This window comes from Anolis sagrei, chromosome 13 (genome assembly GCF_037176765.1).
Source record: "Anolis sagrei isolate rAnoSag1 chromosome 13, rAnoSag1.mat, whole genome shotgun sequence".
NCBI classification, from domain to species: domain Eukaryota; kingdom Metazoa; phylum Chordata; class Lepidosauria; order Squamata; family Dactyloidae; genus Anolis; species Anolis sagrei.
In genome coordinates this window covers 2,530,179-2,547,209 of record NC_090033.1, presented here as the reverse complement: position 1 = coordinate 2,547,209, position 17,031 = coordinate 2,530,179, and the positions used below count along the sequence as shown (strand labels likewise).

General features: G+C 40.7%; 1 protein-coding gene across 1 annotated transcript in view; it reads right to left on the bottom strand.

Annotated features, from left to right (window-relative positions):
- Window positions 1-17,031, bottom strand: part of LOC132764883 (solute carrier family 2, facilitated glucose transporter member 5-like) — a 35,762-nt gene that overhangs the window by 15,484 nt on the left and 3,247 nt on the right. Inside the window, exons 2-3 of the mRNA XM_067472972.1 lie at window positions 7,586-7,684; window positions 2,333-2,493 (exon numbers count right to left, since the gene is read on the bottom strand). Coding sequence (XP_067329073.1) covers window positions 2,333-2,493; window positions 7,586-7,684 — 260 coding nt within the window. The remainder of the gene's footprint in view (window positions 1-2,332; window positions 2,494-7,585; window positions 7,685-17,031) is intronic.

Here is a 17,031-nt window from a genome sequence, read left to right as displayed (position 1 = left end):
GGAAGGAAGAGGGGGAGAAGTACTCAAACTCTCTGAGATACTCAAGGCTCATACTTAAGTCCCAAAGCTCTGCATCTCTCTCTATTGTCATCTGAGAATAGTTGGGGCCTTAAGCCAGAGTTTAAGGCAGTGGTTCTCAACCTGGGGGTCGCAACCACTAGAGGGGTTGATGGGCCATTACAGAGGGGTTGTGCCACCACCTCCTTTGGCCCATCCACGCCACCTGGGGCCCGTGGCCCCGATCCAGAAGAGAGGCAGAGGCACTGGGAGCGATGGGAAGGTGCCTGTACTGACTTTTTAGAGGCGTCTTCTCATTGCCTCCAGCACCTCCAAGCAACTACAACTCCCAAATGTCAAGGTCTAATTCCCCCAAACTCCACCAGTCTTCAAACTTGGGCACATTGAGTATTCATGCCAAGTCTGGTCCAGATCCATAGTTGTTTGCGTTCACAGTGCTCTCCAGATGTAGGTGAACTACATCTCCCCTAAATCACTGCCAATTCCTTCCAAACCCCTCCAGTATTTTCTGTTGGTCATGGGGGTTTGGTCCAGGTCTGTCAGTCATGGGAGTCTCAGTGGTCTGTGGAAGGTACTGCAAATCCCATCATCCCATCATCCTACTGACGACTGGCACTGCTCGTTCACTTCCACGGATACCTTCCTGATCGAATTGGCAGTATATCTGCATGGGCCCCTTTCACCTCCCCACTAAAGTGGTACCTATTGATCTACTCGCATTATGAGGACGCTTATCTCTAACCTTCACCACAACACCAGTCAATGAGCTACTGATGACAGGCACTGCTCGTTCACTTCCGCTGGAATCACTATGCTTTAATTATGTTCAATTTGTAACAATCAGATATTTACATGATGGTTCATAATAGTAGCAAAATTACAGTTATGAAGTACGAGGGTTGAATGAAAAGTAATGCCTCCACCTTCGTAACTCCTTAGCAGATGGCAGTACTGGTATGCAGCAGGTACTGTCTTGTTCAGTAGACCCTCCTCTACAGTTCCATTTTGGCGGGAAGCCTTAGCAATGCCTTCACCTTCATAACTCCTCAACAAATGGCAGTATTGGTATGCGGCAGGTCCTGGCATGTTCAGTAGACTCTCCTCTACAGTTCCATTTTGGCGGGAAGCCTCAGCAGAAAAAGTAATGCCTCCAGCTTTGTAACTCCTTGACAGATGGCAGTACTGGTATGCGGCAGGTACTGGCTCGGTCAGTAGACTCTCCTCTACAGTTCCATTTTTGCAGGAAGCCTTAGCATTGAATGGTTGTATTGTTAGAGTGCAAAGCATGGAACCCTGCAGCAGGTTCTGACTTGTTCAGCAGACTCTTCTCTACAGTTCCATTTTGGTGGGAAACCTTAGCAATGCCTCCACCTTCGTAACTCCTCAACAGATGGCAGTACTGGTATGCGGCAGGTTCTGGCTTGTTCAGTAGACTCTTCTCTACAGTTCCATTTTAACAGGAAGCCTTAGCATTGAATGATTGTGTTGTTAAAGTGCAAAGTATGGAACCGTGCGCAGACGGTCGGTCAATGCGACTTAAGCAATGAGCAGTCACTGAACTCTTTGTAGCAGAAAGCGTCACCTCAACATCTTTAAACTTACTCGCCCAACAACGCACAGTACTCACATCAACACAATCACCATAATAAGCTTTCATTCTCTGATAAATCTCCTTTGGGGTGACACCTTCTGCTGTCAAAAATTCAATGCCCACATGTTGCTTAAGTCACATTGACCAACCGTCTGCGCAGGGTTCTATACTTCGCACTTGAACAACACAACCGTTCAGTGCTAAGGCTTCCTGCCAAAATGGAACTGTAGAGGAGTGTCTACTGGACAAGCCAGCACCTGCCGCATACCAGTCCTGCCATCTGTTGAGGAGTTATGAAGATGGGGGCATTACTTTCTCTGCTAAGGCTTCCTGCCAAAATGGAACTGTAGAGGAGAGTCTACTGAACAAGCCAGTACCCGCCACATACCACTACTGCCATCTGTGAGGAGTTATGAAGGTGGAGGCATTATTTTCTTCTGCTAAGGCTTCCTGCCATAATGGAACTGTAGAGGAGAGTCTACTGAACAAGCCAGTACCTGCCGCATGCCAGTACTGCCATCTGTTGAGGAGTTACGAAGGGGGAGGCATTACTTTTCATTCATCCCTCGTAGCAACGAAAATAATGTTATGGTTGGGGATCACCACCACATGGGGAACTGTATTAAGGGGTCGCAGCATTAGGAAGCCTGAGAAGCCCCAAGACAGGATTAGCAGTGAAGACGGTATCGAATGTCCACCATGAAGGATGCTCTGTGTTATTACCTGCCAAATTTGTTCACCATGGGCCCCACCAGCAGTGACCCGAAGAAGCCTCCGAGGGGGAAAAAGGACACCGTGATCGACCAGAGGGCTGTCTTTAAGTCACTATCCATGTATTTCCCGTTCCTTTCCATGTAGGTTTGGTTGTAAAAATCTTGCATGAGCTGAGACACAAAGGGACAGGAAATACATTAGTCAACATCCTTCTGAATAGGTTTGTGAGCCAGTTCCATTGCTAGAGACCCTAAATTGGGTCTTCTTAGGTCCACGTCGCGGGAGCACAAAAGGATGGAAACAGTCCCAAAAAAGATAAAAAAACAAGGTTTTATTTTAGTTTCTTCATGAAGAAGATGGACAGCCGGGTAGCATGCGCAGATGCTACCCTTCAAGTGACTGCCGCGTTCTTCCCTTGAAATCTGCATATCTTTATAGCCCAGTGCAAACAAAAAGGGAAAGTACTAGGATTGGGCGGTTTCGTTCGTTAATTTCGTAATTCGTTATTAATTCGTATTTAAATTAGCTTACGATCCGATATTGAGCCATGCAGGGGTAATTAAAAATCGAATCGAATTTTTCCAATTTATTTCGTAATTGTTTCGTAATTGTTTCATAATTGTTTCGTAATTGATTCTTAATTGTTTCGTAATTATTTCCGTATGTAAGTGCAAGTTTTAGGGTTGTTGTTTGTTTTATCAGTGATAAAAAATAAATTATCACACCAACAGTCAACAACAGAGGGAGAGGGAAGCTTCAGAAGTTCCCCCTGTCCCATTTGGAGGGTTTTTTAGCATATTGCGCAATCGTGTCCGCCATTAACGAATCGATTCGTAATTGTTTCGTAATCAATTCGTAATTTTACGAAATTTCATATATTTCGAAGTTTTTTAAAGAAAAATTTCGTAATTCTTTAAAAAAACGAAACGCAAAAACCCCCTGAAAACGAAACGAGTTTAGAAACAAATTTTTCCGTTGTTACCCAGCCCTAGAAAGTACCACTGCCTGACATCAACAATTTTAACCTTTAACAAAAGAAAACATATTCTTTTTCATGGAAAGTACTCTCTTTCCAGCCCCTCTCCCTTAACCTTTTGATGGAAAGTACCTTCTTGTACATGCATACTCTGCAGTTTACCACAACCTTTGAAGTTAACCACAATACATCCTGTGTAAGAAAGTACCTTCTGCATGTCACAGCTTGTTTCTTAAAAACATTTTCTTCCGTATTGCTATTTTTCTACAGAGAAAGGGTATGTCTCTCTTTTGCTGTTAATTTCACTCAAAAACCCTTGAAGCCTCCTTCACCATGTCTTCTGAGAACAATTTCCAAGAAAGAGAGGATAAGGAAAATTTGCATTTAGCCCCAATGTAGAGCAGAGCAAAGGGTGAGTCCTGGTGCCTTCATGACTGGGAAGAAAGCGGGAAGTCAATCATGCTATGATCCCAAAGGATTAATTCATTTGTTGCTGCAACTTGCATAGAGTCTCCTTGAGCTTGTGTATTTCCTAATACTACTATTACTACAAATAATAATAATTCCAAACTTTGCTCTCTTAAGTAAGTCTGGACAACTTCCTCCTTCCTTCTCAGACATTGTGGCACCAGGATTCTCCTTCCTCTTTGCTCTGCATTCATCTTCTGGAGAGAAGTAATTGGTAAACTTTGGACCCATCCATACTACTATATAATGCATTTCGAAACTGCATTATATGGTCAGTGTAGATTCATATAATGCAGCTCAATGCAGTTAAGGAGCCCGTGGTGGCACAGTGGGTTAAACCCTTGTGCTGGCAGGACTGAAGACCGACAGCTTGTAGGTTCATATCTGGGGAGAGTGTGGATGAGCTCCCTCTGTCAGCTCCAGCTCCCCATGTGGGGACATGAGATAATCCTCCCACAAGGATGGTAAAACATCAAAAAAAAACGGGCAGTGTCCCTTGGGCAACGTCCTGATCGAATCGCTGGCATGTCCACATGGGCGCCTTTTATTACCTGCCTGCTTAAAGCGGTACCTATTTATCTACTCGCATTTCTGTTTTCGAACTGTTAGGTGAGCAGAAGCTGGGGCTGACGGTGGGTACTCACCCCAACTCAAGCTTGAACTGCCGACCTTTCGATCGGCATGATTTTCTGCATCTTAGCGGTTTAACTCGCTGTGCTAAGCCCAGCATGCGAGGAAGCAGTCATCAACATAGTGGAATCCTTGAAAATCCTATTGTTCGTCCCATTGGATCAGTCAGAATAATCTACGTATTGAGTCAACAATTGAGTCAGTGCTTCTAACTCTACCTTGGACTAATCCGTAGGATTTAGACCAATGAGAGCAATAAATCCCAATGTTTGCAAGTCCTTGGCTTGGTTTTTAAATGTAAATAATGGAGGAAGCCAGGTGGATTTCTCTAACATACAGACAAGCAAATGGTGCATTAATAATAAAATAAAATACTTTATTTATTCATTTATGACATTTATATTCCGCCCTTCTCATCCCGAAGGGGACTCAGAGTGGCTTACAAGATATATATACATATTATATTATATTATATTATTAGCATAGTACCACATCAGTATTATTTATTACTATATTGTACTATACCATTATATTGTAATATTATTAGTAATATTACATGTAATATAAAATATATAATTATAATAACATATTTATTACTATATTGTACTATACCATTATCTTGCAATATTATTAGTAATATTACATGTAATATAAAATATTATTAGTATTACTATTATATTGTATTACATTATAATATTATAAATATTATATGTATATACAATATATTATATTATATTACAATATATATTATATACTAGGCCTGTCGGTTTCGTTTCGTTAATTCGTTAATTCGTATTAAAATCGTTATTTTTTGCATATCCGAAGCGATATCAAAACATATTTTTAAACCCGGAAGGGTTTAAAAATATCGAAGCAGCAGCCCCATGTATTTTACGAGCTGAAGCTCCGCTCGTTAATTGCATGGAGGCTGCTGCTGAGCGCGCCATCCGGCTCTGGCTCCTCCTCTTCCTCCGGAGCCCATTGGATGGCGCGCGCGCGCGCTCACAAGCGGCCTCCGCGCGCCATCCGGCTCTGGCTCGGGCGCCCCCCTCCTCCTCCTCCTCCTCCTCCTCTTCCTCCCAGCTGGGAGGAAGAGGAGGAGGAGGAGGAGGAGGAGGGGGGCGCCGGAGCCCATTGGATGGCGCGCGCGCGCTCACAAGCGGCCTCCGCGCGCCATCCGGCTCTGGCTCGGGCGCCCCCCTCCTCCTCCTCCTCCTCCTCCTCTTCCTCCCAGCTGGGAGGAAGAGGAGGAGGAGGAGGAGGAGGAGGGGGGCGCCGGAGCCCATTGGATGGCGCGCGCGCGCTCACAAGCGGCCTCCGCGCGCCATCCGGCTCTGGCTCGGGCGCCCCCCTCCTCCTCCTCCTCCTCCTCCTCTTCCTCCCAGCTGGGAGGAAGAGGAGGAGGAGGAGGAGGAGGAGGGGGGCGCCGGAGCCCATTGGATGGCGCGCGCGGGCTCACAAGCGGCCTCCGCGCGCCATCCGGCTCTGGCTCGGGCGCCCCCCTCCTCCTCCTCCTCCTCCTCCTCTTCCTCCCAGCTGGGAGGAAGAGGAGGAGGAGGAGGAGGAGGAGGGGGGCGCCGGAGCCCATTGGATGGCGCGCGCGGGCTCACAAGCGGCCTCCGCGCGCCATCCGGCTCTGGCTCGGATGTGTGACTTTTCAGGGCTGTATGACCATGTTCCAGAAGCATTCTCTCCTGACATTTTGCCCACATCTATGGCAGGCATCCTCAGAGGTCTGTTGGAAACTAGGCAAATGGTGAGTTATATATCATCTAATATTATCTATGGAATGTCCAGGGTGGGAGAAAGCCATTCAATGCTAATCAAGGTGACCATTACTGCAACATTCACACTTAGCCTGTTTGATCAAGAAAATTTTTTTTTCAAAAATGTTTTGTAAATAATAACGAAAATTCGTAAATAACAAAACATTTTTTTTGAAAGTTTTGTAAATATTTTTAATATCGAAACAAAAAAACACCCCAATTAAGAATCGAATTTAGAAACAAATTTTTTCTTGATCAAACAGGCCTATTATATACCTCTCTATCTCCCTGCAGGGACTCAGAGCGGATATATGGCAAACATTCAATGCTGTTACACAATTAACAACAAAGACAGACAGTACACAAACAGAGGCAAAGGCTTTCCCTTTTCCATCTCCGGCATCTGGAGGCTGTGCTCGACTCTGTTCTATTTTCCATGCCGAAGAACCTGCTGCCGGGGATGCCTGCCAAAGCGGTACCTATTGATCTACTCGCATTATGAGGATGCTTATCTTTAACATTCACCACAACACCAGTCGATGAGCTACTGACGACCGGCATTGCTCGTTCACTTCTGCTGGACCCCTTCCTGGATACCTTCTGTGGATACCTTCCTGACCGAATTGCTGGTATGTCTGCATGGGCACCTTTCACCTCCCCGCCAAAGTGGTACCTATTGATCTACTCGCATTATTTATTTATTTATTTATCGTGTCATCAAATAAATAAATAAATAAATAAAAATTTATTTATCGTGTCATCAAATAAATAAATAACCACAACACAGTCGATGAGCTACTGACGACTGGCACTGCTCGCTCACTTGGGTGTATATTTTCCTGATCGAATTGTTGGCATGTCTGCATGAGCCCCTTTCACCTGCCCACCAAAGTGGTACCTATTTATCTGCTTGCATTATGTGGACACTTATCTCTAACCTTCATCCCAACACCAGTCAATGAGCTACTGACGACTGGCACTGCTCGTTCACTTCCTTGGATACCTTCCTGATCGAATTGCCGGCATGTCTGCATGGGCGCCTTTCACCTCCCCACTAAAGTGGTACCTATTGATCTACTTGCATCATGAGGACGCTTATCTCTAACCTTCACCAGAACACCAGTCAATGAGCTACTGACGACTGCACTGCTCGTTCACTTCTACTGGACCCCTTCCTGGATACCTTCTTGTTTTCAAACTGCTAGGTAGGCAGAAGCTGAGGCTGAAGGCCAGGAACTCACCCTGATCCATGGCTTTGAACTGCCAACCTTCCAGTTGACAAGATTTTCTGCAGCTGATGGTTTAACCCATTGTGTGACCACAGCCACAAGAAATGCTTAGCAACGAATGAGAGGCGAACATACCATGAAAATAATACAATAGGTGGAGATGGAAAACAATTAATGAAGGCCTTCAACCTACCACATACGGGGAATTGATCACCGAAACGTTGTACCCGTACTGGAAAGAGGATCCAAAGGCAGCGATGAATGTGACCAGAGCGAGCGTCAGGGTCATTCTCTGTAGGCAAGAAAATTGGGGAAGGGGAGTGGTTGAGTAATGGTAAAGGTTTCCTCTTGACATTACGTCCAGTCCCGCCAAGGCGGTACCTATTGATCTACTCACCTTTGCATGTTTTCGAACACCTAGGTTGGCAGAAGCTGGAGCTAACAGCAAGAGCTCACCCGGCTCCCTATCTAAGCCAAAGAGCTGGCGTTGTCTGTAGACACCTCCAAGGCCATGTGGCCGGCATGACTGCATGGAGTGCTGTTACCTTCTTGCCGGAGCGGTACCTATTGATCTACTCACATTTGCATTTTTTTGAACTGCTAGGTTGGCAGAAGCTGGGGCTGACAGCGGGAGCTCACCCTGCTCCCCGGATTCAAACCTCAATTATGCACATTATATAGGTAAAGGTAAAGGTTTCCCCTTGACATTAAGTCTAGTTGTGTTCGACCCCGGGGAGTTGGTGCTCATCTTCACTTCTAAACCGAAGAGCCATCATTGTCCATAGACACCTGCTAGGTCATGTGCCCAGCATGACTGCATGGAGCTAAGTTACCTATTGATCTACTCACATTTTCATGTTTTTGAACTGCTAGGTTGGCAGAAGCTGGGGCTAACTGTGGGAGCTCACCCTGTTCCGCTGAGTTGCTGATGAGTTGATCTATTAAAGGTGTTTCAGGAAGGGTCTTAATCCTCAAAAATTCATGAAAAAGTATCGAAGTTCTGATCCACATGTTGCTAGTCTAAGGCCCCATCTACACTGGCATATCATGCAGTTTGAAGCTCATATAATTTTAGACTCATATGATGCGATTTAACTCAATTTACCTGTATTATATGATTCTCCACTGACCATATAATGCATTATATCAGTGTTTCCCAACTTGGGGGTCGGGACTCCTGGGGAGTTTGTGAGGATGTGTCACAAAAGGCCATCTTTGATTGGAGGTGAACTATACATCCCAACAACTACAACTCCAAAATGTCAAGGTCTATTTTCCAAAAACTTCACATTTGGGCGTAACGAGTTTGGTCCAGATCTATCATTGTTTGAGTCCACAGTGCTCTCTGGATGTAGGTGAACTACAACTCCAAAACTCAAGGTCAATGCCCACCAAACCCTTCCAGTATTTTCTATTGGTCATGGAAGTTCTGTGTGTCAAGTGTGATGCAGATCCATTGTGGGCTGAGCTCAGAATGTTCTTTGATTGTAGGTGAACTATAAATCCCACCAACTACAACTCCCAAATGTCGAGGTCTATTTTCTGAAAACTTCACCAGTGTTCACATTTGTGCGTAATGAGTTTGGTTCAGATCTATCATTGTGTGAGTCCATAGTGCTCTCTGGATGTAGGTGAACTACAACTCCAAAACTCAAGGTCAATCCCCACCAAACTCTTCTAGTGTTTTCTGTTGGACATGGGAGTCCTGTGTGCCAGGTTTGGTTCATTTCCATCATTGGTGGAATTCAGAATGCTCTTTGATTGTAGGTGAACTATTAATCCCAGCAACTACAACTCCCAAATGTCAAGGCCTGTTTTCCTCAAACTCCACCAGTGTTCACATTTGGGCATATTGAGTATTTGTGCCAAATTTGGTCCAGATCTATCATTGTTTGACTCCACAGTACTCTCTGGATGTAGGTGAACTACAACTCCAAAACTCAAGGTCAAGGCCCACCAAACCCTTCCAGTATTTTCTGTTGGTCATGGGAACTCGGTGTGTGTCAAGTCTGGTGCAGATCCATTGTGGGCTGAGTTCAGAATGCTCTTTGATTGTAGGTGAACTATAAATCCCAGCAACTACAACTCCCAGATGTCAAGGTCTATTTCCCCCAAATCCCAGCAGTGTTCACATTTGGTAATATTATTTGTGCCAAGTTTGGTCCAGATCCATCATTGTTGGAGTTCAGAATGTTCTTTGATTGTAGGTGAACTATAAATCCCAGCAACTACAACTCCCAGATGTCAAGGTCTATTTTCCCCAAATCCCAGCAGTGTTCACATTTAGGAATATTATTTGTGCCAAGTTTGGTCCAGATCCATCATTGTTGGAGTTCAGAATGTTCTTTGATTGTAGGTGAACTATAAATCCCAGCAACTACAACTCCCAGATGTCAAGGTCTATTTCCCCCAAATCCCAGCAGTGTTCACATTTGGGAATATTATTTGTGCCAAGTTTGGTCCAGATCCATCATTGTTGGAGTTCAGAATGTTCTTTGATTGTAGGTGAACTATAAATCCCAGCAACTACAACTCCCAGATGTCAAGGTCTATTTTCCCCAAATCCCAGTAGTGTTCATATTTGGGAATATTATTTGTGCCAAGTTTGGTCCAGATCCATCATTGTTGGAGTTCAGAATGTTCTTTGATTGTAGGTGAACTATAAATCCCAGCAACTACAACTCCCAAATGACAAAATCAATCCCTCCCCCAACCCCTTTGAAGAGCTGTTAGCTAAGGATCGGACTTATTTTCCATTGAGGCGCTTGGTGCATCATTTGACCACAAGTGACCTCAATGCTTTCTCCGATACGCAACTCAATGCAGAGCCAAGGCGGATTTACAATTGGCGCCAGTCCACTTTCTCAGCTGGTCAGAGCCACGCTCGGTTTTCGTGCAAGGAACGTGTTTCTAATAATAATAATAATAATAATAATAATAATAATAATAATAATAATACATCACACAGTCCTAGACACTTGGGAAATGTTTGACGTGTATTTATTTATCGTGTCATCAGCAACCACTGTTTTACAATTCTAACAGAGCAAAACAAACACAGAGATTAAAATGAAAAAGAAAAAAAAAGAAAAAAAAACCACACAGATTTTGTAAATTTGGTATTTGGTTAAATGTCCTTTGACCAGGATCTGGCCACTTGGAGTGCCTCTGGGGTTGCCGCAAGAAGGTCCTCCATCGTGCATGTGGCAGGGCTCAGGCTGCATTGCAGCAGGTGGTCAGTGGTTTGTTCTTCTCCGCACTCGCATGCCGAGGATTCCACTTTGTAGCCCCATTTCTTAAGATTGGCTCTGCATCTTGTGGTGCCAGAGCGCAGTCTGTTCAGCGCCTTCCAAGTCGCCCAGTCTTCTGAGTGCCCAGAGGGGAGTCTCTCATCTGGTATCACCCATGAATTGAGGTGCTGGGTTTGGGCCTGCCACTTTTGGACTCTCGCTTGCTGGGGTGTTCCAGCGAGTGTCTCTGTAGATCTAAGAAAACTATGTCTTGATTTAAGTCGTTGACGTGCTGGCTGATACCCAAACAGGGGATGAGCTGGAGATGTCTCTGCCTTGGTCCTTTCACTATTGGCTGCTACTTCCCGGCAGATGTCAGGTGGTGCAATACCGGCTAAGCAGTGTAATTTCTCCAGTGGTGTGGGTCGCAGACACCCCGTGATAATGCGGCATGTCTCATTAAGAGCCACATCCACTGTTTTAGTGTGATGAGATGTGTTCCACGTTTGACGTGTGATCCAATGCAATAGCCAGCAGAGTGTCTGCTATGGACTCATCTTGTTGTGTTTCAAATAATAATAATAATAATAATAATAACAATAATAATAATAACAATAATAATAATAATAGTAATAATAATACATCACACAGTCCTAGACACTTGGGAAATGTTTGACGTGTGATCCAATACAACAGCCAGCAGAGTGTCTGCTGTGGACTCATCTTGTGTTTCAAATAATAATAATAATAATAATAACAATAACAATAATAATAATAATAGTAATAATAATACATCACACAGTCCTAGACACTTGGAAATGTCCGACATGTGATCCAATACAACAGCCAGCAGAGTGTCTGCTGTGGACTCCTCTTGTTGTGTTTCTAATAATAATAATAATAATAATAATAATAATAATAATAATACATCACACAGTCCTAGACACTTGGGAAATGTCCGACGTGGGATCCAATGCAATAGCCAGCAGAGAGTCTGTTGTGGACTCATCTTGTTGTGTTTCTAATAATAATAATAATAATAATAATAATAATAATAACAACAACAACAACAATAATAATAATAATAATAATAATAATAATAATACATCACACAGTCCTAGATACTTGGGAAATGTTTGATGTGTGATCCAATGCAACAGCCAGCAGAGTGTTTGCTGTGGACTCATCTTGTTGTGTTTCAAATAATAATAATAATAATAATAATAATAATAATAATAACAATAACAATAATAATATTAATAATAATAATACATCACACAGTCCTAGACACTTGGGAAGTGTCCGACGTGTGATCGAATACAACAGCCGGCACAGTGATCTTGTCTGTTGTGGACTCACCTTGTTGTGTTTCTAATAATGATAATAATAATAATAATAACAATAATAATAATAATAATATTAATAATAATAATACATCACACAGTCCTAGACACTTGGGAAGTGTTCGACGTGTGATCGAATGCAACAGCCAGCAGAGTGTCTGCTGTGGACTCATCTTGTTGTGTTTCTAATAATGATAATAATAATAATAATAATAATAATAATAATAATACATCACACAGTCCTAGACACTTGGGAAATGTCTGACGTGTGATCCAATTCAACAGCCAGCAGAGTGTCTGCTGTGGACTCATCTTGTTGTGTTTCAAATAATGATAATAATAATAATAATAATAATAACAATAATAATAATAATATTAATAATAATAATACATCACACAGTCCTAGACACTTGGGAAGTGTTCGACGTGTGATCGAATGCAACAGCCAGCAGAGTGTCTGCTGTGGACTCATCTTGTTGTGTTTCTAATAATGATAATAATAATAATAATAATAATAATAATACATCACACAGTCCTAGACACTTGGGAAATGTCCGACGTGTGATCCAATACAACAGCCAGCAGAGTGTCTGCTGTGGACTCATCTTGTTGTGTTTATAATAATAATAATAATAATAATAATAATAATAATACATCACACAGTCCTAGACACTTGGAAATGTCCGACGTGTGATCCAATTCAACAGCCAGCAGAGTGTCTGCTGTGGACTCATCTTGTTGTGTTTCTAATAATGATAATAATAATAATAATAATAATAATAATAATAATAATACATCACACAGTCCTAGACACTTGGAAATGTCCGACGTGTGATCCAATTCAACAGCCAGCAGAGTGTCTGCTGTGGACTCATCTTGTTGTGTTTCTAATAATGATAATAATAATAATAATAATAATAATAATAATAATAATACATCACACAGTCCTAGACACTTGGAAATGTCCGACGTGTGATCCAATACAACAGCCGGCAGAGTGTCTGCTGTGGACTCATCTTGTTGTGTTTCTAATAATGATAATAATAATAATAATAATAATAATAATAATACATCACACAGTCCTAGACACTTGGAAATGTCCGACGTGTGATCCAATACAACAGCCAGCAGAGTTTCTGCTATGGACTCATCTTGTGGTGTTTCAAATAATCATAATAATAATAATAATAATAATAATAAGTGTCCAACGTGGGATCCAATGCAATAGCCAGCAGAGAGTCTGTTGTGGACTCATCTTGTTGTGTTTCTAATAATAATAATAATAATAATAATAATAATAATAATAATAACAACAACAACAACAACAACAATAATAATAATAATACATCACACAGTCCTAGATACTTGGGAAATGTTTGATGTGTGATCCAATGCAACAGCCAGCAGAGTGTTTGCTGTGGACTCATCTTGTTGTGTTTCAAATAATAATAATAATAATAATAATAATAATAATAATAATAACAATAATAATAATAATATTAATAATAATAATACATCACACAGTCCTAGACACTTGGGAAGTGTCCGACGTGTGATCGAATACAACAGCCGGCACAGTGATCTTGTCTGTTGTGGACTCACCTTGTTGTGTTTCTAATAATGATAATAATAATAATAATAATAATAATAATACATCACACAGTCCTAGACACTTGGGAAATGTCCGACGTGTGATCCAATGCAACAGCCAGCATAGTGTCTGCTGTGGACTCATCTTGTTGTGTTTCAAATAATGATAATAATAATAATAATAATAATAATAATAATAATAATACATCACACAGTCCTAGACACTTGGGAAATGTCCGACGTGTGATCCAATACAACAGCCAGCAGAGTGTCTGCTGTGGACTCATCTTGTTGTGTTTATAATAATAATAATAATAATAATAATAATAATAATAATACATCACACAGTCCTAGACACTTGGAAATGTCCGACGTGTGATCCAATTCAACAGCCAGCAGAGTGTCTGCTGTGGACTCATCTTGTTGTGTTTCTAATAATGATAATAATAATAATAATAATAATAATAATACATCACACAGTCCTAGACACTTGGAAATGTCCGACGTGTGATCCAATTCAACAGCCAGCAGAGTGTCTGCTGTGGACTCATCTTGTTGTGTTTCTAATAATGATAATAATAATAATAATAATAATAATAATAATAATAATACATCACACAGTCCTAGACACTTGGAAATGTCCGACGTGTGATCCAATACAACAGCCAGCAGAGTGTCTGCTGTGGACTCATCTTGTTGTGTTTCTAATAATGATAATAATAATAATAATAATAATAATACATCACACAGTCCTAGACACTTGGAAATGTCCGACGTGTGATCCAATTCAACAGCTAGCAGAGTGTCTGCTGTGGACTCATCTTGTTGTGTTTATAATAATAATAATAATAATAATAATAATAATAATAATACATCACACAGTCCTAGACACTTGGAAATGTCCGACGTGTGATCCAATACAACAGCCAGCAGAGTGTCTGCTGTGGACTCATCTTGTTGTGTTTCTAATAATGATAATAATAATAATAATAATAATAATAATAATAATAATACATCACACAGTCCTAGACACTTGGAAATGTCCGACGTGTGATCCAATACAACAGCCGGCAGAGTGTCTGCTGTGGACTCATCTTGTTGTGTTTCTAATAATGATAATAATAATAATAATAATAATAATAATAATACATCACACAGTCCTAGACACTTGGAAATGTCCGACGTGTGATCCAATACAACAGCCAGCAGAGTGTCTGCTGTGGACTCATCTTGTTGTGTTTCTAATAATGATAATAATAATAATAATAATAATAATAATACATCACACAGTCCTAGACACTTGGAAATGTCCGACGTGTGATCCAATTCAACAGCTAGCAGAGTGTCTGCTGTGGACTCATCTTGTTGTGTTTCTAATAATAATAATAATAATAATAATAATAATAATAATACATCACACAGTCCTAGACACTTGGGAAATGTCCGACGTGTGATCCAATACAACAGCCAGCAGAGTGTCTGCTGTGGACTCATCTTGTTGAGTTTCAAATAATGATAATAATAATAATAATAATAATAATAATAATAATACATCACACAGTCCTAGACACTTGGAAATGTCCGACGTGTGATCCAATACAACAGCCAGCAGAGTGTCTGCTGTGGACTCACCTTGTTGTGTTTCTAATAATGATAATAATAATAATAATAATAATAATACATCACACAGTCCTAGACACTTGGAAATGTCCGACGTGTGATCCAATACAACAGCCAGCAGAGTGTCTGCTGTGGACTCATCTTGTTGTGTTTCTAATAATGATAATAATAATAATAATAATAATAATAATACATCACACAGTCCTAGACACTTGGAAATGTCCGACGTGTGATCCAATACAACAGCCAGCAGAGTGTCTGCTGTGGACTCATCTTGTTGTGTTTCTAATAATGATAATAATAATAATAATAATAATAATAATAATACATCACACAGTCCTAGACACTTGGAAATGTCCGACGTGTGATCCAATACAACAGCCAGCAGAGTGTCTGCTGTGGACTCATCTTGTTGTGTTTCTAATAATGATAATAATAATAATAATAATAATAATAATACATCACACAGTCCTAGACACTTGGAAATGTCCGACGTGTGATCCAATACAACAGCCAGCAGAGTGTCTGCTGTGGACTCATCTTGTTGTGTTTCTAATAATGATAATAATAATAATAATAATAATAATAATACATCACACAGTCCTAGACACTTGGAAATGTCCGACGTGTGATCCAATACAACAGCCAGCAGAGTGTCTGCTGTGGACTCACCTTGTTGTGTTTCTAATAATGATAATGATAATAATAATAATAATAATAATAATAATATAATAATAATAACAACAACAACAACAACAACAATAATACATCACACAGTCCTAGACACTTGGGAAGTGTCTGACGTGTGATCCAATGCAACAGCCAGCAGAGTGTCTGTTGTGGACTCATCTTGTTGTGTTTGAAGTAATAATAATAATAATAATAATAGATATTGGGAAGTGTCCGACGTGTGATCCAATCCAACAGCCAGCAGAGTGTCTGCTGTGGACTCACCTTGTTGTGTTTCTAATAATGATAATGATAATAATAATAATAATAATAATAAAATAATAATAATAATAACAACAACAACAACAACAATAATACATCACACAGTCCTAGACACTTGGGAAGTGTCTGACGTGTGATCCAATGCAACAGCCAGCAGAGTGTCTGTTGTGGACTCATCTTGTTGTGTTTGAAGTAATAATAATAATAATAATAATAATAGATATTGGGAAGTGTCCGACGTGTGATCCAATTCAACAACCAGCAGAGTGTCTGCTGTGGACTCATCTTGTTGTGTTTCAAATAATAATAATAATAATAATAATAATAGTAATAATAATACATCACACAGTCCTAGACACTTGGAAATGTCCGACGTGTGATCCAATTCAACAGCCAGCAGAGTGTCTGCTGTGGGCTCATCTTGTTGTGTTTCAAATAATAATAATAACAACAACAACAAAACAACAATAATAATAATACATCACACAGTCCTAGACACTTGGGAAATGTTTGACGTGTGATCCAATACAACAGCCAGCAGAGTGATCTTGTCTGTTGTGGACTCATCTTGTTGTGTTTCTAATAATAATAATAATAATAATAATAATAATAATAATAATAATACATCACACAGTCCTAGACACTTGGAAATGTCTGACGTGTGATCCAATGCAATAGCCAGCAGAGTGATCTTGTCTGTTGTGGACTCACCTTGTTGTGTTTCTAATAATAATAATAATAATAATAATAATAATAATAATAATACATCACACAGTCCTAGACACTTGGAAATGTCTGACGTGTGATCCAATGCAATAGCCAGCAGAGTGTCTGTTGTGGACTCATCTTTTTGTGTTTCTAATAATGATAATAATAATAATAATAATAATAATAATAATAACAAT